We start from the raw sequence: 21,267 nt of genomic DNA, 5'->3' as shown, positions 1-21,267 counted from the left end.
ACCAAAATCGCTGTCACGGCCAGCTCGGCACTATCTACTCAAAAAAAGTGACGTAGAGCACCCATTTTTTAAGCGTTCGCCGCATACACAAGGTCCGCCTGCGTGCGGCGCCAGCTTCTCAGGGCCGTAGCGCGAAAAACGACGGAGGAGATGCATCCTAGCTGTCGCCGCCGAAGGCGACTCGACGCCGCTGAGATCGGAGATCAAGCTCTGACAGGTCACACGTCGCTCCTTTGACGCCGACGTGACTCACCCGTGCAGAGCTCATCAGGACACGGTCTCGACGCGCTCGGTACGACGCCTGCGACCCGTCTCGGGTCAGGTGGCACGACGCTCATCGCGCCTGCCAGCGCTGCCGTGCAGGTTGCCACGACAAGGTCGAGCACGCTTCTATACGCTCGCCCAGCCTTCCTTTCCATCCCATTAGACAGCCTGGGAACGGTGGCGGTCAGAGGCAAAGCCTGCGAGGGGTGGTGGAACCACATGTCACGGCTACTGCCGGCTCGACCCCACGATAGCCTCCGGAAGCTACTTTGGGGCACCATCATCGGACGATGTCGACGAGTTGGGTCGCTCTCGCGGTATCCAGGTAGTACCCCATACTAGTAGCACCAGCCATGGCCTCAGGGAGCGCGGGCGAGGGCGCTGGGAGCAACACGGACACAAAAACATCAAAAGTGGTCATTTCCACACCAGTCACCACCCCCGTATTTCTATTTGCAACTCTTCCAACTAGTCATTTGATACTTTTTTACCCTCTTTCTATCGTTCTCTTTAGAACGTCTCTCTCTAATCCTTCCACTGCCCCTGTATTGCGCCTTTTCTGCTCTCTCTTTCTCTCTGAACGTCTCTCCGGAACTCCCTCTCCGCTAATAGAGTGCACGGTACGTATAAGTCAACCCTTGCTGCCCTTCGGCGGAAGGTGAGCGCCTCTGTGCACCGAGAAGTCCCAAGTCGGTGGCTCCCAGACGCAGTCTTCGGCCGCAGGGAAGCCGCGCCACATGTGGCGGAGAAAGATTTGGAAGGCGTCCCAGTCGACGTCGCCCTGCAGCGGGTTGTCGGGCGGGTCGTGCGGCGGGAAGAAGAGCCACCCCGGCACCTCGGGCGCGCAGAGGCACGGGAAGAGCCAGCAGCCGCGCGCCACGAGGAAGCCGGCGAGGAAGATGAGGGTGGTGGCGATGCCGACCAGCTCGACGGCCGGCCCCGTGTGCGGCGGGCAGGCGGCGGCGCCGTGCATCAGGTAGGGCAGCGCGTGCCCGAAGAAGGCGAAGATGGTGATGAAGAGCGGGATGAACCAGAGGTAGAGGATGGTGAAGTAGGTCTTGACGCTAAAGATCATCAGGTAGGTCCCGATCAGCGACACCCACGTGTAGACGAACTTCATGCTCCGCCATTCCGCCGCCGCCCTCGGGCCTGCGACGTACTTTCTCGTCACGCTTATCTGGCCCTCGTTGAAGCAGAAGAGGAACCAGGCGAAGAAGAGGCCGTTGGTCCCAAACCTGCGAGCGAAAGGGGGGGGTGGGCGGGGGGGGGGGGGGCAATGGGCGAGTCCAGGGGAGGCGGACGGGAGGGGCTAGGCCCGGGTGCGGTGGCCACTTGAGGATGACGTCGAGCATGATGTAGAACTTTGCGATGTTGTGCAGCGCGGCCTCGTACTGGAACATGACGAGCGCGGGGCAGATGAAGGGAATATAGGCGGGGATGATCACGCAGTGAAACTCCATGGCCACCGCGTAGAAGAGGGTGGTGCAGTAGGAATACGCGCCCGCCTCCTCCCGCGCCGCCATCGAGCGCAGCAGGATCTTGCTCTGCCAGACGCCTGCAAAGTAGGACTGGTCGACGCCGCCAGAACCCCCCATTCGCTTGTCGTTCTTGCCGGCGAGGTAGCCGATGGTGAAGAGGGGGAAGATCAAGTAGGTGAGGAGCGCGGCGGCGGTGACCGAGAGCGGCTTGTCCCAGATCAGGTAGTCCTCCCACTCGAACACCTGCTCGTAGCACGGCGGGGCGTGTGACGAGCGACGCGTTTTGCAGGGAGCGCGCTCCTCTTCCTCTCCTTGTTTGGGCAGTTTGCAATGAAGGCGGAGGAGACGAGCGCGTCGAGCATGAAGAGCTCGAAGCCGAGCGTGACGCAGATCCAGACGTTGAGCACGTACTGGTGGATGTTGCACCCGACCATCAGGGACCAGCACTGCTGCGAGACTGGCCACGAGCACCTGGTGCGGCAGGGGCGGCAGACAGGCGGCAGGGAGGCGGCGACTCGGCGAGGACTCGGAGCTGCGCGAGGCAAGGCGCATATGGCGGCGGGCGCACCGGCAGCCCAGCCAGTCAAACACGAGCCCGCGCGAGCCCGACAGGAACGGCACCCAGATCGGCTGCGGTGCGTTGACTTGAGACACGTTTGCCGCCGGGTTCGCGTCCCAGCTGGCGAGCAGCGGGTAGGCGGTCGTGGGCTTGCCGTCCCGGTAGCCGGTGATGTTAGCGAGCTCGTCTGCGCCGAGCCTGCGGCTGATAGCGAGCGCCATGCACATCTTTGGAAGGCTGCAGGGGCGGGGCGGGGAGGCGGAAGTCGGTGAGTGAGTGAGGGAGGCGGGAGCTGCTGTGGGTAATGCAGCGTTCCTCGTCGTGTTCCATTCAACGAACTCGCCCGATTCGATCCTCTTGTCGACGAAGTCGTTGGCGGTGGGGCTCAGCAGGTATACGGGGAGGCACTGTGCGCGGCGGGAGCGGGGTGAGAGAGTGCAAGCAGAGATGGCTGTCGGCGAGAGTGGCAAACCTCGGAATAGGTTGGAGGACGGTAGCCCTCCTCGTCGTTGTTGAGCCAGCCGATGCCCTCACCGACCGTCAGATCCTCATTGTACTCACGCGCCTCCGCCATCAGTGCCTCTGTGTCCTGTGCCGCCGACGCAGGCTCGAAAGGACGGGTGGGCCGCCCATTGTCACTCTCAAGCGCTCGGAGCTGTTCGTGTGTGCTGAGCATAATTTGCAGGAGGTCGTCCTTGGCAAGTGAGACGGCCTCCTTGCTTGACTCGTAGGCCTCCCGGGCAGCCGCCTTCTGGTCCTCGTAGCGCACAGAAGCGGTCGCGGGAGCAGTGAGCCGTGATGGCAGCTCATCGAGGCGGGCCCAGACGGCGTCGTCGCCGGGAAGCGACATCGTCTAATGGTGGCGTCGCGGGGCTGGCCCAGTCCTCGAGCCTAGCTCTGCCTCTCGTTCGGTGCTGTTGGCAATCGTGCAGAGGCCGCTGGCCGAGGTGCACAAGGTGGCAGCGTGCCACCCCGTCGGCCACAAGCGAAACTGAGCGCATCAGAAAAAAATAGCACGGCAAGTAGAATCCCAAACCCAGCCCTCTCCGCGAAGTGACAAGGGAGAGAACGACGAGAGTGGGACGACCGCGAGGTGGCATGAAGGTTGCAGCGAGAATCGGCGAGAGACTGCGAAGAGAGATAGGAAGAGGCAGACTCCCTAGGGTGGGCGACGGCTAGCGCACCACACACCTCTCCTTAAAATCCCTGTGTGGTGGCGGCGTGCCGTCCTCCCATCCCTCCCTTGGGTTGTCTGTTTTCTTTCTTTCTTTTAGCCCTCTCCGCGCGGCGATGCGCCCTCCCCCCTCGCTTTTGCAAAATCCTGCAAAGGTGGGGACGTGTCTGTCCTCGACCCAGCCCTAGCTTGGGATGCCCGTTGTATTTATTTATTTATTTATGTCACTCCCCTTTCTCCCGGCCGGGGTGGGGCGCGCGGGGGGGGCGGGGGGGGCGGCGGGTGTGCGGGATGTCTGTCTGTGGGCCCGAGAGCAATGTGCGTGTGTTCGCCTTGCGGTTGTTTCATAACATCGAAGGCTAAGCTCGAAAAAAATTACAAAGCACGACAAAAGCCGGGGCTAGTAGAATAGGAGGAGGAGAAATATGAAAAACGCCGGAACGCGGGCGACTCTCGCCTGACGCATTATAAGTGGGACAAGGAGGGATGCGTCCAGGTGGCACGTCCTGGAGTTTGAGGCGTGCTTTCGCTCGACTCCTCGGTGACCAAACGACGAGCTGGAGAGCTGGCGACCGAACGCGACCAGAGCGCGATTTAACCAAGCCGAGGAAGGGACACGCACGTCCCACCTTGCCGGCAGATGACCGACCATGTCGACTGGCCACGCGCCGCCTTGGCGGCGTTGCTGCTTTGCGCTTCGTGCAGTGTGATGGTCTGTGCCTGGTACCTTCACCTCCGAGCGCACAGCTGGGGCATGCCGAAGGCCATCCTCATCTCGTGGGCGATTGCGGCCTTCGAGTACTGCCTCCAGGTGCCAGGCAACCGGATCGGCGCGAGCGCCGGCCTCAGTGCTGCGCAGTTGCGCGGCCTGGCCGAGCTCGCCGTCCTCGTCTCCTTTCTCGTTTTCCAGATCAAGGTGCTCCAACAGCCACTGCTCTGGAACCACGTCGTGGGCTTTGTTGTCGTCCTGCTTGGCGTGCTAATCGTCCTGGGCGGGCCGTTCACCTCGGAGGTGGGCGCCGCTGAAGGTGTGGCGCTGCCCGTGCGGGTGAGCGCCAAGGACCTGCAGCGCACCAGCAAGGGCCTCCCTCCCGTGCGCTGGGAGCTCCCCTCGGTCTCGCCGCCGCCGCCGCCCTCGGCCTCGGGTACCGGAGGTGCCGTCGCCGCTGGGAGTCACTGAGCCGCCGTCAGCGGAGCCCGCCGCACGGCTGGCGTGGACGGCCGACGCCTAGCGCCGGCCGCGCGAGGCAGCGCTGACAGAGCTCGCCGCCTTGCCCGAATGCGAGCTCGCCACGCTCCTCCTCGAGCTCGCCACTGGGTCTGGTGGGTCTTCCCGATGCGGGCGCATCGCGTCGGTGACGCCAACAGCGCACGCCAACGCGCCGAGGGACGACGGCATGTGGGTTGCGGGGCCAGTCGACGCCTTCAAGCTCCGCTGCAGCGCGACTCTCTTTGGCGCGCTGGCGCAGTGTGCAGGCGGCGCGCCGCTTCTCGAGGCGGCGCGGGGCGTGTTTGCCTTCTCACGCCCGAGTCATCTACACGGCGGCAGGGCGCGGCGAGTGATGGGGCGTCTTCGTCGTCGCGGGCCGGCGAGGAATGTGCTGCGTGGCTGCGACAAGCCGACGCTGCAGCTGCCGCTGTCGGCGAGCGGCTCGCTGGCGGAGACCATGGCGCTTCGACGTGGGTGTCGCCCGGGGCTGGCCCAGTCCGCGAGCCTGGCTCTGCCTCTCGTTCGGCGCTGTTGGCAATCGTCTCGAGGCAGCTGGCTGGGAAGGTTTTTTTCTAAAAAGAAATCTGTCCGCACAACACTGGGCACAGGACTGGGCACGGGACTGGCGCGCACTGGCACTAACACAGGTACACCACTGGAGGTGGAGCCGCCTAAGCGACTCCGGCGAGGACGGCGAGGCACTTAGCTCCGTGCACTCGACCGCCCTCGCCATTGGCAAGCTCATTCACAATCTGCTCTGCGATGGCCGTGTGAAGAACGACTGAGATGCGCTGCTTCTGCAGCCCCAGCCAGCTCTTGGTGGTCCAAGTCACCTCATCGAGGTACTGGGCCCGCGTCAGCTTGTTCTGCAGCACGTTCGCCGCCTTCCGGAGGATCTCACGGACCCCCCTCCCGAACCCACCGAACGACTCGAACAGCAGCAGCCGCACATCGACACCCTTGTCCTCCTTGGCGTAGCGATACTCGCCACCATAGGACGGTACGCGGCGATCGCCGCCCACCACCCTGCCTCCCCTAGTTAATATGCCACCGACCAGTCCCCTGCCCCCTCTCGCCCTTGCTCTTCCTCTCTCCATCCATTCCCTCGCCCCCATACCCCTCGCACTCCCCTCCATCCCCCTCCCCCCCCCTCCCCCCCCTCGCCTCCCTCTCCCTCCGCGCGGTAGGGCCCATGCCCCTCGACCATGTTCCGTGTGCACTTGGAGCACTTGGAGTGCAGTCATCAACCTCACATCCAGGGCCAGGGAGCTAAGATGCGAGGGAGTTTTGTTGTAAATCTGTCCTTCACCCTTGGGTTTCTTGCCGTCGTTCCTGGGCATCCCAGCTGTGAGCAGGGGCCCGCCCCGCACACAGCGGGTCCCCCAAGGGTGAAAATCTGTCCGCACACGCACCAAGCAAGCATCCTCTCTCTTGCTCAGCTGCTCGCTCTTATGGTTTGCCTCTTGCTCAGCTACTCGCTCGCTCTCGCGAGCGCCTACCTCCTCTGGCTTCAGCTCGACCGCCACCCGCCCGCCAAAATATTTGTCGGCTTCGACGTCTTCTCCGAGCAAGAGTGCTCGGATGCAGTCGCCTTCGCAGAGTCGGCCAACGCCTGGACGCGAACCAGGCACGCGCTTTACCCGACGGACGATTTCAGCGTTTACGATCTGCCGGGCCTCGCTAACCTGCCACGGAGCGTCGAGGAGCGGGTGCTGCCGCTCCTCCGCGCTTCCTTTGGTATCGCCGACGGCGTGGCTCTCGCCGTGTCGGACCTCTTCCTGATCCGCTACTCGAGCTCGAGCGGCGGGCAAGCCGGCCTCAAGTGGCACACGGACGAGACGACGCTGAGCATAAGCGTGGCGCTCAGCTCGCCGGAGAGCTTCAGCGGCGGAGGCGTCGAGTTTGACTTGCTCCCGCAGCCGCTCCGAGCGGACCGCGGCAGCGTCGTGATGCACCCGTCCAAGCTCCTGCACCGCGGCGTCGACGTGACGGCCGGGAAGCGGTACGTCCTCGTCGGCTTTGTCACCGTCGGAGACGACGCGGTCCTGACGTTGGGCAACTCGCCGCCTGGATCTCCGGAGCTCATCAACGGGCTGTGGGCGACGTGTGTTCAGGTCGTGCCGTCGCCCGGCGCGCTCGGCGACGTGCCCGCCACCGCCAGCAACCTGCCTCGCGCGCTGACGGAGGAGCGCTGCCACTCCAAATTCGAGGTTGTGGCGCGGGCGGTGAGGACTAAGCTCGACACCCTCGGCGAGGGCGCGGCCTCGCTCTGGAGCGGCGAGGAGATTGGCGGCGACGCGCAGCAGCTCCTCATCCTCAACGGGTGCCTCCTGCTCGGCAGCGTGCTCTTTCTGCGGGTGGTGTCGTGATACAGGTTGTCGACCGATGCGCGTTGCCTGGGAGATGAGCGGTCGAGTCCGTACGTGCCGCGTCCTGTGCCACCGAGAGATATAGCAGCGCACCTGGCTCTTTTGGGACATACGCACTTGGTTGGAGTGCATCATTAGCCTCACATCCAGGGCCGGGGAGCTATGAAGCGTGAGGTCTGTGGCGTGCTTTGCCATTCAGGCTCCCCGAACGCCCAGCGGATAATGATGCGGAGGTTTTTCTTTGACAAAAAAAGGCGGCTCAGTATGGTCCGACGGCCTCCTCCTCCCGGGCCGCTTTAGGGTGGAGTTGGCCCAGTTGGGCGTCGCCGTTTGTGAACGGTCTTGGGAGCTGCACGAGCTGCACGAGTCATTGGCTAGTCTCCGTGACTACCGTCGATGGGAGATTCCGCTGCCAGCGCGATCGCGGAGGCTGCGGCGGCGAAGGAAGAGGTCGAAAAATACAAGGGCTATGTGAAGGACATGCGCCGCCGGCTGGCTATGGTGGGCGGGAACGTGCCGCCTAGCTCTCTGGACGTGTACGAAGAAATGCTTCCTCTCGTGGAGAACGACATTTGGCAGACGGGTCAGTCGGGCTGGCTCACCGCTGACCCGGGACAGGGCCTGGCGCCGCCCAAGGAGAACGAGATCTTGCCGTTGTTCCTGCTGAGTCCGGCGGCGGCGGAGTATGCCGCTGACAGCAGCAGATACGAGCTGTTCGACAGCGGCTTCTTCCCTCTGTGGGGGATCTACATGGGCTGCTCGCGCAAGTTTGCCGACCTGGCGTTGATCGAGCTGACCGGCTTTGACAAGGCGGATGTGGTGCCATCTGTGGACGGAGTGCCTCCTGAGCAACAGGCGCTGCCCTTCAGGGCGGTGTGGGAGCCGGGGAACACGCTGGAGAAGGAACGGGCCGAAACGCTCAACACGCCCTACCCCTTTCCAGTCCCTTTCCCTGGCCGCTCGCGCTCGACCATCATCCTCAACTGGCTCGGCTGCCGCTGCTCGTGGCCGATGACACAGTTTATGTGTGAGTGCTCACCCTGCCGCCGGCCTCCCGCCTCACGCCTCACCGGCGCCCCACAATTCATGTTTCGCCGCGCCGGCTCACTTAGCGGCTCTGTGCGACGCGGCCCGCAGGGTGGAACTGCATCTCCTGCAACATGCACCAGGTCGCCGTGATGATCTGGATGCCGGTGTCGGTCCTGTTTGAGTGGATCCTGCTGGACGGGCTCTTTGACATCGAGTTCATCAGCAAGGTCCCCGACGGTGGCGGGAAGCTGCACAGCAAGCTGATTCACTGGGAAGACTATCTTCTCAGCAAGCACCCGTCCGCATGCTTAGATGCCAGACGGCCTCTTCTCCCGCGCTAGGTTAGGCGGCCCGGAGCGACCCCAATGAGCGTGTGATGGTCGCCTCGCCCCGCAGGGTCGCGCAAAAGGCTGCCACCCTGCTCATCTACTTCATCTTCCCCTTCATTGTGCTCGGCTACATCGCGAGCTCCGGCCTCACCGCTTGGTTCCGAAGCCTCTACCAGGGTCGGATGATGCTCCGCTCGCTCGCTGCGCGGCGAGAAGCGAACAACGAGGTGCGCGCCAGTGCTGCCCCGGACATGGACCGCCCCCCGAGACTGGCGCCCTCTAGATTTGCCCTCTTGTGCCGCAAAGCGTCGCCCCCGCCCGCGCGCAGGCGTACTGCTCGCTCCTCTGGTTCGCCATCTGGGTCGAGGTGCACTCGGTGGTGATCCCAGCCTACATCCCGTTCATCGGCCCCGCCACCTTCGTCTTCCACTACGGCGCCAACCTGGTGCAGCTCGCAAAGTACTATGTCATCCTCGACGTCATCATCAAGTTTCAGCAAATCTCCCTCTGGTTCGTGCACTGGCTCTTCTGCCTCACTCCGGACCAGATCAACGTGACGACCCAGTACTATGCCGGCAAGCGCGCCGTCGACGAGATGGACGCCGCCTTCTACCTCTACATGTGGAGCTTCTGGGTCGTCATGATTGGCAACATGGTCGGATGGGGCTTCGAGCTCGGCTATCTCTGGCAGTGGTCCGTCCCGGCCCTCATCCTCCTCTACGCCTTCTTCCTGCACTCCTTCCCCTACTGCTTCGCCGGCCAGGCGATCTGCCCGCCGCACACGGAGGCCGCGGTCCGCTGCATTATGATCAGCACGACCTTCGTCTTCCTCCTCATCCACATCTCGTGGCGCGCCTGCTTCCTCTTCCCGTGCCTCTGCGCGCCCGAGGTGCCGGGGTGGCTCTTCTTCCCGCCGCACGACCCGCCGCCCAACCCGCTCAAGGGCCAGATCATCGACCTCTACGGCTTCCGAGTCTTCCTCGACAAGCTAGCCAACGGCTTCGCGATGCCGGACGACTGCGTCTGGGAGCCCGTCCGTTAGCTTCCTACCATATTGAGTGTCGCCTGGGCGCCGCAGCCAACCGGAAGGACTCCGCTGTTGGTTAGTTGGTTTTTAAAAGTCAAAACAGCTAGTTAGGTAGTTACGAAGCTCGAGAGAGTTTAAACACAGTCAGACCACAACGACTAGGACACCAGCGCGGTGTCCGGTATGGGTGGACGCAAGACGGGCCTCGGGCGGTGACGACACACGCAGAACCACCAAGACAAGACACTGGCCAACGGGTCTGCCACACATCTCCCGAGCGGGCTCCATCCGGCACGCATAGCTAGTCAGGTTACTTGATAGGAAGGCGAAGAAAGGAATACTCCCCTACCTAAGCATACGACAAACCCTCTGTGCATGGGGCCGACTACACGGTAAGGCATACGGACCTTGCAGTAAACCTTTTCCTTCTAAGCAGGGCTACACAATGACCCCATAGTGTGTGGGTGTTTCTGGCGAGTCGTGATGAGTAGAATTAGATTAGCCAATGTTATTTTGAAGTTCATATATGAAAATACCAACTTGCCTATGTGCACGTCTCCGCGGCAGCGGCCCGGAGGCGGCCCGGCGGAGCGGTCAGAGCAGCACTGCGCCGGCCGGCGATCGACCCTCGACTATAACACGGGCTCTATTGAATGGCCTCAAGGTGCTCTCTAGGGCTGCCCTATTCCGCTCGCCCGGCTACGTCGCTGAGCTTCGAAGGAAAAGGTTTCGCTCGGCACGGCGTCGGAGAGCAAACTTCGGCGTTCGTCCTATTTGGAATGCTGGACGCACGTCGGCAAGTGGGCCGATGACCAGGCGGGCTGCTGCTCAGAATCTGGGCCCTCTTGGCGCTCGCTCTCGCGCTCTCCATAACGGCTTTGCCCCCTCCCTCCCGCGCCGACGTTGGGCAGCCCGACCACGACAACGCCAGTGCCGCCGGCCTGCAGCTCGAGGCGCCGTTGAATGAGCACGAGAGCCGGTGCACGACGGCGGCGCGGGTGATGCAGCCCAAGGTGACGACGACGGCGGAGGGGGCGGCGGCGGAGGGGGTGGCGGCGGAGGGGGCGGCGGCGGCAGCGGCGACGGCCGCGGGGTCGGCCCGCCCGCCTTTGCTGCTGGGCTGTGGGCATCATCACAGCTCAACGTGAAGTCAAGGCGCGGAAGCTTCAGTGGGCACTTTTCGCGTCATTTGCCACGCATATAGCGCCGCGGACCGGTCTACCGGACCCGCCCCTGATCTTGCTCTCTTCCTCGACTCGACCTTCCGCGATCTTTCTCGACTACCTGATGCTGAGTTCCCGCACCAGCCTGCGGACCAGCGCAGTTCAGTGGCAGTGTGCAACCAGGGCCAGTGGTAGACAGTGGACGTGCGTGAGGCTGCTCTCTGAGCGATGACACTAGCAGGGGCATCTGATTTCCATCGGAGTCACTTGTATTACGACGCCGCCACGCTCGCAAGGGCCGGCCTAAGCGCCTAAGCACCCTAAGCACCCCCCGCTTAGGCCGCTTAGGCGCTTAGGCGAGTGACGGCCGGCTGCCCGGGGCCTGGCGTGCCTCTGGGTGGGGTGAGCGCCTGGAAGAGCCACTCTGCAAGTGGTGTGCGAGCGTGTAGCCTTTAGCGTGCAGTCGGCCCTCTGAAAAAACCCGGGTATACCTGGGGAATACCCGGTGTGTTTTCAAAAACGGCGAAACGGGGCCATGTCCGACTCCGAGGCTTCCATGCCGGGCCTGGAGCCGTTCCACGTGCGTCAGATCCGGATGGTCGAGCGCGTCCTCGGCCAGAAGGTGTCGCCACGCGACCACGCGATGATTGATTGTCTCGCGGAGCGCATGGAGAGGTACGGTTGGCACTCCGTCAGCATCAACCCGGTGCCGCTTGGGTATCAGTACATCATCCAGGCCAAGTCTGAGAAGAGGCGGGAGGATGAGGCCAGGCAGCGGGCCGCGCAGGACGCTGCGCAGCCTCAGCCTACCGCCACTTTCGCCGCACCGCCCGTGGCACCGCCTGCCGCCGCTGCCGCTCCGGCCGCAGCATCGCAGGCACACTCGCAGCACCAACAGGCGCAGCAACCCCGGCCCAACGAGTCGCCCGAGGGGTGGACGAGGGTCGGGAAGGGCGGCAAGCCGGACAGGTTCACCATGAAGAACTTCGGCCGCAACCCGCCAAAGTCGGGCAAGCGGAAGCAGGAACACCGCAAGCCCGCACCCAAGGGAGGTGGACCCCCACCCCCTTCTCCCAAGGTGGTGGACAAGAACAGGCTGAGCGCATTGGGCGCTGGCCCTTCTGGCACCAGCGGGAGCCACGAGCGCGCACCGCCGCGCTCTCCCTCCCCCACCTCGCCGCCTGCCAAATCGCCGCGGCCGTCTGCGCCTGCTTCCGGGTATGACTCCGAGCTCGAATTTTCCGACGCTGAGGCGCGGGATAGGGTGGCAGGGGTTGTGCACGACGCAGTGCAGCAGGCTGTGATGCAATATGGCTATGACGACGAGCTCTACCAGGCATGGAGGGACGGCAAGATAGGCGAAAAGGACTTGCCGGAGGAGGTGATGGCTATGACTTTGGACCTTTGCGAGAGGTGGCGAGCGGAGCAAGCGCGGTGTAGGCGCGCCCACGCGGCGCAGCGGCTCTCCCGCGACCATAGCCCCTCCCGCAGCCGCAGCCGTAGCCGCAGCCCCAACTCTTGCTGCTCTTCTAGTGTCGGGTAGTGACCAGGGGGTGAGGGGACGCGGCGGGGGGGGGGGGGGGGGGGTACTAAGGGGGCGGTGTGGGGGGGGGGGGGGGGGGGGGGGGGGGGGGGGGCGGGGAGGGGGCGGGGGGGGCGGGGGGGGGGGGGGGGGGGGGGGGGGGGGGGGGGGGGGGGGGGGGGGGGGGGGGGGGGGGGGGGGGGGCGGGGGGGGGGGCTGGGGGGGGACGGGGGGGGGGGGGGGGGGCGGGGGTGGGGGGGGGGGGGGGGGGGGGGGGGAGGGGGGGGCAGGGGGGGGGGGGGGGGGGGGGGGGGGGAGGGGGGGGGGGTTGGGGGGGGGGGGGGGGGGGGGGACGGCTGGGGGGGGGGGGGGGGGTGGGGGTGGGGTGGGGGCGGGGGGGGGGGGGAGGGGGGGGCTGTCGGGGAAGGGGGGACGGGGGGGGGGGGGCCGGACGGGGGGGGGAGGGGGGGGGGGGGGTGGGAGGGGGGGGAGGGGGGGGGGGGGGGGGGGGGGGGGGGGGGGAGGGGGGGGGAAGGGGGGGGGGAGGGGGCGGGGGGGGGGGGGGTGGACGGGGGGGGGGGGGGCCGGGGGGGGGGGGGGGGGGTGGCTGGGGGTGGGGGGGGGGGGGGGGGGTAGGTGGGGGGGGAGGGAGATGGGGGGGGGGGGCGGGGGAGGGGGGGTGGGGGCGGGGGTGGCGGGGGGTGAGGGGGGGGGGGGGGGGGGGTGGGGGGCGGAAGGGGGGGGGGAGGCGGGGGGGGCGGGAGGGGGGGGGGGCGGGGGGGGGGGGGGCGGGGGGGGGGGGGGGTCAGTGGGGGAGGGGGGGGGGGGGGGGGGAGGCTCGAAGCCGGCCGACGGGGAGGCGTGTGCGGGTCACAGGTCGGACTCACGACGGCGGGGTGGGCTTCCCCGCCGCGCGGGCATGCGCCACCCGCGGGAGAGCGTTCGCTGTTTGCACGGCCGCGGTGCGGCGAGGCGGATGCGCGGCGGAGGGGAAGGCCGCGATCGACGCCAGTCGGGTGCAAAGGGAGGGGAGGGAAGGAGGGAGGCGGGGAGGCGGGGCGTCGCGGCGCCTCGGGCACGTTGAGCTGTGTCACGGCCTCGGCGTCGAGCAGCTCAGAGTGCCTCGCGCCGAGCTTGAGCGCCTTGCGCGCGACATGGAGGGAGAGCTCGCACGGGACCGAGTCGTAGCCGCAGAGAGAGGTGAGCGTCACGCCCGCCGCCGCGGCGGCCTCGCCGTGCTTGGCCTCCATCTCGCCCACCCAGAACACCTCGCCCGTGATGTCGGCCCAGTGCGTTCGCGCGACGAGGCACGCCTTGACCATCGGCTCGCCGAGGCGGGAGTACGGGCCGACGGCGCTGAACACGAGCGTCGCACGCTCCGCGATGCGCAGCAGCGACGAGGCGTCGCACGCGTCGGCGAGCAGCACGGACGGCGCCGAGGAGCCGCCGAGGGAGCTGACGAGTGTCTCGAGCTTGGCCTTGCTCCGGCCGGCGACCGCCCACTTGACAGGGCGCGCGCCCTGCTTGGTGGCAAGGTACCGGCACACCGCGCGGCCCGCGTCGCCCGTGGCGCCGAAGACGACGATGGAAAACTCGCGGTCGTCGCGAGTCATCTCGATATGCCTCGAGATGCCCCTGCGGCTTAGTACGGCGATGCCCCCCGCAAACCGCAAAAGAATTACACGCAACGCACTACAGAGACAGGAGAGGGAGGTAGGTAGAGGGAGCGACAGGAGGGGAGACTCAGGGAGGACGAGACGTTGTTCCCAGAGGGGGCGCCCCAGAGGCACATAAACTGGAAGGGCGACGGCGGTGCTGCGGAGTGGACATCGGAAGAAATACAAACTTTTTCCGTTTGTGGAATTCCGTGGAAATCAATATTCAATATCAGCGGCCACCGAGGCCGACGGACTCCGCCAGTCCAACCCTGTCGATCCCAACCCTGTCTCGTGGCGCACAGTAATAGCTCGCAGTGATCATGGCCGAGACCACCGACATCGCGCTTCCTAGCATCGGCCGCGTCTTGTCCAAGGCAATGGGCCTCGAGCCTCGCCCGTCAAAGAGGACGCCGGCAGAGGTCGAGGCCGAGCTTGACCAGACCAAGGCGGAGCTCGCAGCGATCAAGACGCAGCTCAGAACCGTCTCTTCGGCTCTCGACGGCCTCGGCGTGGCGCTGCCGGACGACGAAGATGACGACTTTGAGGAGCTGCGCCGCGGCACTCTCTTCCCGGGTGCTCCCCACAGCATCGCCAAGCAGCCCGACCCAGTGGCCACCCAGTCGGTCCTCGGGCCGTACGTGCCCTTCGTCTCGAGCTTCTTCGTTTCGTACAACTTCACTGTCATCGGCTGGTGCTACCTCTGGATGCACTCCATGTACGGCAACTACCCGGCGGCCAATCAGATGGCGAACTCGGCCGCCTTCATCGGCACCTTCATCGGAATGCTCGTCTTCGGCTGCCTCGGCGACGTCATCGGTCGCGACCCGTCCATGGCACGCGCCGCCAACCCCCGCCCACGGCCCGCTCAGAATGGCAGAGGCGGGCTTCACCCACACACCACACTCTTGCAGGTGCTCACGCTTCTCGTGATGGGGACCGGGGCGCTCTTCTCCGGCATCCTGCCCGCGTCGCCCCTCCAGTCTTCCATCATCCCGGGCTACATGACCGGCACGGACGGCTCCCCCGAGGGCGGCGCGGTGGACGTAGCGGTGCAGCTGGCCCTCGAGCAGGAGGAGGAAGACATGCAGGCGCAGCGGCTGATCGGCCCAGACTCTGGCCAAGACTTAGCCTTGTGTGTGGCCTGATCCGAGAGCTGAGAGACGCCGCCCCGCCCAGGCGTGGTACCTGCTCATCGCCTGCCGCCTCCTGATTGGGGTGGGGTGCGGCGGCGTCTACCCCCTCGCCGCCGCAAAGGCGGCCGAGTCGTGCCACGACGACACCGATGTCACCGCCAAGGCGACCAAGGCGGGGTGGGCCTTCTTCTGGCAGAACCCCGGCATCATCTTTGTCTACGTCATCGGCCTCCTCCTCTCCCTCGGCCCCGGCGCCGGCGCATCCTTCCACCCGACCGACACGCACGACAGCGACAACCCGGGGTGCACCGGGGCCCAGACCTTGTAGAGCCCAGCCCATCCCTCGGCGCCAGAGCCTGCACCTCGCCCGCACCTCGCCCCCCACCCTGCGGGCCCCGGGGCGGCAGGTGGGTAGCAAGCGAGCCCTTCATCCCGCGGGCGGCAGGTGGGCGGTCTCGTGGCGCGTGATGCTCTCCTTCGGCTCGGTCGGCCCCTTCCTGATGGCCTACGCCGCCGCCCAGTCCGCGCGCGTTGCGGCGGCGTCCTCCGTCGCCAATCATCGCCGCCACACCGTGGCGGGCGAGGTCGCGATGAACCGGCGCCTCTCCACCTCCGTGCTTGGGCCGGAGAAGACGTCGGTCTTCTCGCGCATCCTCGCGCTCAGCCCGTGGCGGACGCTGCTCGGCACCGCCGGCGGCTGGTTCCTGTTTGACGTCCCGTACTACGGCCTCGCGATCCTCCAGCCGCGCGTCCTGTCGATCATCCTCACCGGACTCAACGTGCAGCAGCAGGCGCTCGCAAACATGACCGTCTCCACCGTCGGCATCCTCGCCACCCTCCTCACCATGTCGGCCATCCAGTGCGTCGACCTGGCGCGACGCTCGCTCTGGGTCGGGGCCAGGCCGAGCGCCCCACACCTCCCCGCGAGCCTCGCCCCCGCCCCCCGCTCTCGGCAGGTGACGCTGCAGTGGGTCGGCTTCCTCATCACGGCCGTCATCGCGGCCCTGCTGGCCGTGCTCTGGGACGGGCTCATCGTGCCGCAGGACGGCTGCAAGGCGGCGGCGAGCGGAGGAGGCCACCGCCAGCTCTTCGACTCGTCGCCTTTCCAGCCAGGAGACTTGCGCCGCCTCGACGCGTCGCGCCTCGAGGGCCCCTTCCACCTGTACGAAGAGGAGGACCCGACGCCGAACGAGGGCTTCGCGGGCTCGCCGACGGCGCTCGGCATCGCGATCACCCTGCACGGCCTGCTGTACGGCTCCTTCCATCACGTATTTCTTTTTTACCCCGTATTTCTTTTTTAGGTACGGCCTGCTGTACGGCTCCTTCTGGGTGATGAACGTCACCACGTACGTCATGTCGTCGGTCGCCTACCCGCAGGAGGTGCGCACGACGCTCAACGGCCTGTCCAGCGCCATGGGCGCGGCCGAGAGGGCGGAGGCACGGCCCGAAAACGCGCCTCCGCCCCTCCACAACACGAGCCCCTCCCTTTTAAGGAAAAAGGGGGGGAATCATGGGCACGCCCCTTTTGGGGGACCCCCCCCCCCCCCCTTTCCCCCCCCCCCCCCCCCCTTCCCACTACCCTCGAAAGGGGCGCGCCTCTTTGGGGAGAGTGGCGGCCAAAGACGGCTCGCGCGGCGCCCGTGGGCAGGCGCCATCCTCAACGGCCAGTGCTCCAACCTCAACGACGCCTTCCTGAGCATCCTCTTCGTGATCGCCGCCGTGTGCGTCCTCGGCGCCGCGACCACCGCGTACGGCCTCGCCGGCGCGCAGCAAAAGAAGAAATCGACCCGTGCGCCGCTCGCCCCGCTCCCTGCCCCGCCCTGCCCCGCCTCGCTTGTACCCCACACGCGCCCGACCGTCCTAGCCCCGTCCTCCCGCACACAAGGCGCGTCCCCCGGGCATCTGCCCGGCATCCGCTACGTCGGCGAGAGCCACCACGCGCCCAAGACCCTCGCGTGAGCCGACTCCTGCGAGGAGGCGGCCCAGTCTCTTCCTTGACGTGAGCAAAGGCGAATGCAGCTACGCTGTGCGAGGATGAGGTGCAGGGGCGAGGGGGTGGGATGGGGGGGGGGGGGGGGGGGTCTCGGCCGGCGAGGCCCGTTTGCGGAGCCGTCGCCGACGCTGGAGAGCTGACAGCGAGGATGGCCTCGATGCATGTCTACGGTGTCGCGGGAGAGCCTGGCTGACTGCTGTCCTGGCTCCAGCGCGCGGGGAGAATGGCTGGCCACGGATACCGACCTTAGTACAGTGGGTCCCCGCGAGCTCTCTCGTGTCTCGGATCTCTCGGATGATCCCGAACCCTCTGTCGCTGCGGGGACCTCCGTCGATTACTATTTAGAGAGAGTCACGCAAGACTTTTTTGTAATGGAATGAAGTATTGGGCGTCATCCCGCGGGAGGCTCCCAGACACAGTCCTCCGGCTGTGGGAAGCCCCTCGCCGCGAGGCCCAGCAGGTAGCTAAAGGGTGTGGACCGTGAGTTGAGGAAATCGGAGGACGCGACCCACTTCGCCTAGCTTTTGGGTAATATAAGAAACCATATGGATCAAGGTCTGCCACTTTTCGCGCCGGCCGAAACCTTGGCTTAGCGAGGCCGGCCGAGACGCAATTCGCAGCATATAAGTCAGACGGACTCACGGATGCCAGCATGCGAGATTGACAGCAGCCTAGGCGACGAGTTTGCTATCCTGGAGTCCACCGTGCCCATCAGCGACCCCCTGCCGGGCACTACACAAATGGCACCGCCGCCTGCGCCCGCAAGGAGGCGCATGGCCTACCGGACGGGCTACACGCTGGCGCAAGAGGCGGCGAGGGCGGCCGCGACGCAACAACCGAGCGGCGCCACGCCACCCGCCCAACCAGAGGCGCTGGACGGCCCTTCCTCTCCCGGCGTGAGACCGGACGTGCCAGCCGACGCGACCCGAGGCTCGCCTGAGTAGGTTGCGGACGGCGCCGAGGCGGCCGCGGCGACTGCGGCAGCGCAGCGGCGCAAGCCGGTGAGCAAGAAGGGGAGCAAGAAGCCCAAGCGCAGCGACGCCGCGCCGGCAAAGGAGGAGGACCTCTCGGCAAACGCAGAGCCCGCGCTGAGGGCCGGCTGGACCGCGGGCGCCCGCTTGGAGTGCTATTGTGTGCGCATTCGCCAGTGGACGGGCGCCAAGGCGTTGGACGCCCGCGGCGAGGGCACCTCGCGCGAGCTGTTAGTCCACTACATGGGCTGGAACTCGAGGTGGGACGAGTGGGTATGCTTGCGCAGCGGGAGGCTCCGCGCGCCGGAGACGACGCCGGGGCTCGGATGACCTGCGCAAGCCGGGCCCTGATTTCGCCGGCGTGGATTTCCGTTGCCAGCAGGCTGTTGGACCACATTGTGTGTGTGTGTGTGTGTGTGTGTGTGTGTGTGTGTGTGTGTGTGTGTGTGTGTGTGTGTGTGTGTGTGTGTGTGTGTGTGTGTGTGTGTGTGTGTGTGTGTGTGTGTGTGTGTGTGTGTGTGTGTGTGTGTGTGTGTGTGTGTGTGTGTGTGTGTGTGTGTGTGTGTGTGTGTGTGTGCGCGCGCGCGCGCGTGCGCGCGCGCGTGCGTGCGTGCGTGCGTGCGTGCGCGCGTGTGTGTGTGTGTGTGTGTGCGTGTGTGTGTGTGTGTGGTGTGTGAATGTGTGTGTGTGTGTGATGTGTGTGCTCACAATCAGACAAAATAAATCTCTCCGATGCCTCTCTCCTGACATGGCCTCCCATCGACCTGTTGCACGCCAACCGTGAACCACCGCCCAGCCAGTCCGGACAAGGCGCAAAAACAGGCATTAGCGCCTCTCGCGTGGGCACTGACGGCACTGGCGCTGGTGTACAGACTGTATAGACTACACACACGTCAAAAATATGAGCAGCAGGAGCCAGTTTGGCCCCCCGCGGCCCTCCGCACCGCGCCTGGCGCCCAGCCGCTGCACGCACTGCGGGGGCGCGGAGGTCGACTATCGCCTCTCGGAGAGGCGAGCAGCGCGGCGCGAGCCGGCAAAGCGGCGCGGATCCATCCTTGTCCACCACGAGGACTTGCCTCAGCCGCTCAGAAGTGGCCTGCAAGCGTGCGGCCGGCGCTGGTGAGCGTGAGGGATGGCAGAAAACTCCCTTTTGCCCGTTTTGCCCCTTGTCAGCTGACCTTTCCAGCGATGTGTGGCGAAGAACCGACCACGCCGCGCATGGGTGTGTTCATACTGGTGGACAACACCACCTGACCGCGGCTATTTGAGTCGCCGCGCCCCCAGAGCCGCGGAAGCCTGGCGCAGCGACGGCGCTGCGGCACTGCGGCGTCGCGGCCGCAGCGCGTGAGGCGCGGCGCGTCAAGTCGCCTTCAACCGCTCCGGTCCGCTGCCGCAGGGCCCAGGGATGGCGCTGAGACGCTCGGGTGCGACATGAAGGCCTTAGGGCGCGCGCTCAAGCCGCCGGCCGCGCACAGCGATTTTACAACTCAAGTCTTCTGGGAAGCATTTTTCCAAAAACCCAACCGTCGAAGGGACACGTCCAGCGATCGCCGCCACGATCCCCTCACCGATTCGAGGCGGCTTTGCTGGCTCTGTGCTGGCGATGCACAGGTTGCTCCTCTACGCTCTCGCTGCCATGAACGGCGGTCCCTTCTCGTCCGACCCAGTGGTGCAAGAGGACTACATTTCACCTCTTCCCGGTGCTCTGCGTCGCAGCCTCATGGCCGTCCACGCATCCGGCCGATCGAAGCACAGCGCCGTCCCGTGGCGTCCGGAGATGGATGCCTTCGTGCTGCTGCGCCACGTTCGAGACGGCATCTCGTTGCCAAAGGTGGCAGAGCAGTGGCCGTTTGAATCCGCCACCAAACGAAGCAAAGATGCAATCAAGTGGCGATGGAAAAAGGTTCTCAAAAGACTCGACGCTCTCGACGACCTCCGACTGATCTGTGGATCCTGCGACGAGCGCGACGAGGCGGAGACGCAGCTGAACAGCACCGAGATCAGCCTGCAACCGTGGGTCGAGGACGCTCTCGTGAAGCTGCACGCGCGAAAAAACGTGTCGATGAGCTCAAACTACACTCCGTGGACGATCGAGGAGGACCGCCTTCTGCTTCACACGTACCAGAGCGGCGCAAAGATCAACGAGATACGCGTTGGTGTCCGCAGCTACAAGTCAATCAAGCACCAGCTACGCCGACTTCAGAACGTCACGCCACTGGTACGCGACGCGCACCACAAGAGCCGTTGCGACCCGGAGGCGCCGTTTCAGTACCTGCAGCACGACATCTGGACGCCGATCGACTCGACCCTCGCTCTACCGCCGTGCGCGCAGATCGACTGGATTCGCGGCGTCGCAAAGGTGTCTCCCTTACCCTGTTCGCCTGCACGCGCGCGTGATCATTCGGCGATCTCTATCGACTAGTGAATCCACACCCTCCCAAACCCGCATCTCCTCTGTCATTCATCACCCAATGATAATCATATCGGACCCCACCGTCCGCGAGATTACTTCAACTTACGTCACGGACCTCGCGACCGACGGCAGCGCCGAGCTAGACCCAGACGGCCTCCCAGCACCCTCCTCCGCTACTGACACAATCTCTCTCCTCGCCATCCCGCCCCACCTCACTCAAACGCCGCGCAGCGCTGACAGGCCTGAGCCTACACGCCTACACACCACGCGCACACGTATCGAAGTCCCGTTATCAGCACTAAATCACTGTCGCTATCTTAGGAACGTAGCGGCAACCCACACCTCCACTTCCGCCGATCTCTCTCGCGTACTTCCTCCATGCCTTCACCATCGCTCATCCCGACACTTCTCTCCACCTGCCACCCTCCCCACCGCCACCGCCCTTGCCGCCGCCCTCTCCGCCCCCCCAAACACCGACGTCACGATCTCCGCCATCCCCGAGTCCTCCTCTTGCGAGCCCGCCACCATCGTCACCGCTGCCCTCGCCACGGACGCCCCCGCCATTACCGTCGCGCACCCACCCTCTTCGCCGCCGCCGTCATCGTCGTCTCACTCTCCGCCGCCCCTCTCAACACCGCCTATACCGCCTCCACCATCGCTGCCGCCGACCACGCCGCCGCCGTCTTCATCACCGCCGTCGCCGCTCCCCCCTGCCTCAAGGGCCATTGCGGACCCCGCTAAGGCGGCTACAAGCAGCTTGAGCATGATGAAGCGGAACGGCAAGCTAGAAGTTTGTGTACTCCTTGGGTGTACGTACTTTAAAGCTTACTGTGAGAAATCAATAATAAAACGTTAGTGTGTAGATGGGTAAAAAAGGAACAGATCTACTGCGGAGAAAAGTTGGACAGTGTTACTTCTAAACTTCTTTACAGACCAGCGCATAAGCTGCCCCAGGCTGATGTTACTCAGGCTTTT

At 65.5% G+C, this 21,267-nt stretch overlaps 7 protein-coding genes across 7 annotated transcripts; 5 read left to right on the top strand and 2 right to left on the bottom strand.

Moving 5' to 3' along the window:
- Nucleotides 1–759: 759 nt before the first annotated feature.
- EMIHUDRAFT_438717 (hypothetical protein) lies at nucleotides 760–1,892 on the bottom strand. Its single transcript, XM_005758723.1, has 2 exons — nucleotides 1,597–1,892; nucleotides 760–1,499 (listed from the first exon to the last, which is right to left on the bottom strand). Exons 1-2 carry the CDS (start codon nucleotides 1,857–1,859, stop codon nucleotides 896–898), a joined length of 867 nt encoding a protein of 288 aa, XP_005758780.1. The 5' UTR covers nucleotides 1,860–1,892; the 3' UTR covers nucleotides 760–895.
- Nucleotides 1,893–4,021: 2,129 nt separating this feature from the next.
- On the top strand, nucleotides 4,022–5,277 carry EMIHUDRAFT_438715 (hypothetical protein). The gene has a single exon (XM_005758722.1). It carries the CDS (start codon nucleotides 4,116–4,118, stop codon nucleotides 4,653–4,655), a length of 540 nt encoding a protein of 179 aa, XP_005758779.1. The 5' UTR covers nucleotides 4,022–4,115; the 3' UTR covers nucleotides 4,656–5,277.
- Nucleotides 5,278–6,136: 859 nt separating this feature from the next.
- On the top strand, nucleotides 6,137–7,054 carry EMIHUDRAFT_219192 (hypothetical protein; the record flags this gene model as incomplete). The annotated part of the gene is made up of 1 exon (XM_005758721.1): nucleotides 6,137–7,054. The coding sequence occupies one exon, from the start codon at nucleotides 6,137–6,139 to the stop codon at nucleotides 7,052–7,054; it is 918 nt and encodes a 305-aa protein (XP_005758778.1).
- A 280-nt stretch (nucleotides 7,055–7,334) lies between these two features.
- EMIHUDRAFT_453462 (hypothetical protein) lies at nucleotides 7,335–9,545 on the top strand. Its single transcript, XM_005758720.1, has 4 exons — nucleotides 7,335–8,081; nucleotides 8,192–8,381; nucleotides 8,480–8,639; nucleotides 8,741–9,545. The coding sequence occupies exons 1-4, from the start codon at nucleotides 7,451–7,453 to the stop codon at nucleotides 9,452–9,454; spliced, it is 1,695 nt and encodes a 564-aa protein (XP_005758777.1). The 5' UTR covers nucleotides 7,335–7,450; the 3' UTR covers nucleotides 9,455–9,545.
- Nucleotides 9,546–9,965: 420 nt separating this feature from the next.
- Nucleotides 9,966–10,917, top strand: EMIHUDRAFT_219190 (hypothetical protein; the record flags this gene model as incomplete). The annotated part of the gene is made up of 4 exons (XM_005758719.1): nucleotides 9,966–9,987; nucleotides 10,256–10,437; nucleotides 10,735–10,793; nucleotides 10,866–10,917. The coding sequence occupies 4 exons, from the start codon at nucleotides 9,966–9,968 to the stop codon at nucleotides 10,915–10,917; spliced, it is 315 nt and encodes a 104-aa protein (XP_005758776.1).
- A 2,077-nt stretch (nucleotides 10,918–12,994) lies between these two features.
- On the bottom strand, nucleotides 12,995–13,737 carry EMIHUDRAFT_219188 (Saccharopine dehydrogenase; the record flags this gene model as incomplete). Its single annotated transcript, XM_005758718.1, has 2 exons — nucleotides 12,995–13,006; nucleotides 13,204–13,737. The coding sequence occupies 2 exons, from the start codon at nucleotides 13,735–13,737 to the stop codon at nucleotides 12,995–12,997; spliced, it is 546 nt and encodes a 181-aa protein (XP_005758775.1).
- Nucleotides 13,738–14,028: 291 nt separating this feature from the next.
- PTA2 (putative inorganic phosphate transporter) lies at nucleotides 14,029–17,305 on the top strand. The gene is given in 9 exon segments (XM_005758717.1): nucleotides 14,029–14,615; nucleotides 14,694–14,870; nucleotides 14,959–15,218; nucleotides 15,361–15,787; nucleotides 15,872–16,152; nucleotides 16,217–16,334; nucleotides 16,563–16,702; nucleotides 16,801–17,263; nucleotides 17,276–17,305. 8 exon segments carry the CDS (start codon nucleotides 14,103–14,105, stop codon nucleotides 16,916–16,918), a joined length of 2,034 nt encoding a protein of 677 aa, XP_005758774.1. The 5' UTR covers nucleotides 14,029–14,102; the 3' UTR covers nucleotides 16,919–17,263; nucleotides 17,276–17,305.
- Nucleotides 17,306–21,267: the final 3,962 nt, after the last annotated feature.

Source organism: Emiliania huxleyi (assembly GCF_000372725.1).
Source record: "Emiliania huxleyi CCMP1516 unplaced genomic scaffold EMIHUscaffold_84, whole genome shotgun sequence".
NCBI classification, from domain to species: Eukaryota; Haptophyta; order Isochrysidales; family Noelaerhabdaceae; genus Emiliania; species Emiliania huxleyi.
The sequence above is the reverse complement of the archived record's forward strand: the minus strand, read 5'-3'. Positions and strand labels throughout refer to the sequence as shown.

Bases quoted from the DNA above. Each gene is read 5' to 3' on its own strand.
- EMIHUDRAFT_438717 (XM_005758723.1), bottom strand. From the start codon at position 1,859: ATGGGGGGTTCTGGCGGCGTCGACCAGTCCTACTTTGCAGGCGTCTGG. The intron at 1,500-1,596 runs GTGGCCACCGCA...TTTCGCTCGCAG, and splicing joins ATGCTCGACGTCATCCTCAA to GTTTGGGACCAACGGCCTCT.
- EMIHUDRAFT_453462 (XM_005758720.1), top strand. From the start codon at position 7,451: ATGGGAGATTCCGCTGCCAGCGCGATCGCGGAGGCTGCGGCGGCGAAG. The intron at 8,382-8,479 runs GTCCGCATGCTT...CTCGCCCCGCAG, and splicing joins TATCTTCTCAGCAAGCACCC to GGTCGCGCAAAAGGCTGCCA. The intron at 8,640-8,740 runs GTGCGCGCCAGT...GCCCGCGCGCAG, and splicing joins GGCGAGAAGCGAACAACGAG to GCGTACTGCTCGCTCCTCTG.
- EMIHUDRAFT_438715 (XM_005758722.1), top strand. From the start codon at position 4,116: ATGACCGACCATGTCGACTGGCCACGCGCCGCCTTGGCGGCGTTGCTG.
- PTA2 (XM_005758717.1), top strand. From the start codon at position 14,103: ATGGCCGAGACCACCGACATCGCGCTTCCTAGCATCGGCCGCGTCTTG. The intron at 16,153-16,216 runs GCACGGCCTGCT...TTTCTTTTTTAG, and splicing joins CTCGGCATCGCGATCACCCT to GTACGGCCTGCTGTACGGCT. The intron at 16,335-16,562 runs GCGGCCGAGAGG...CGCCCGTGGGCA, and splicing joins GCCTGTCCAGCGCCATGGGC to GGCGCCATCCTCAACGGCCA.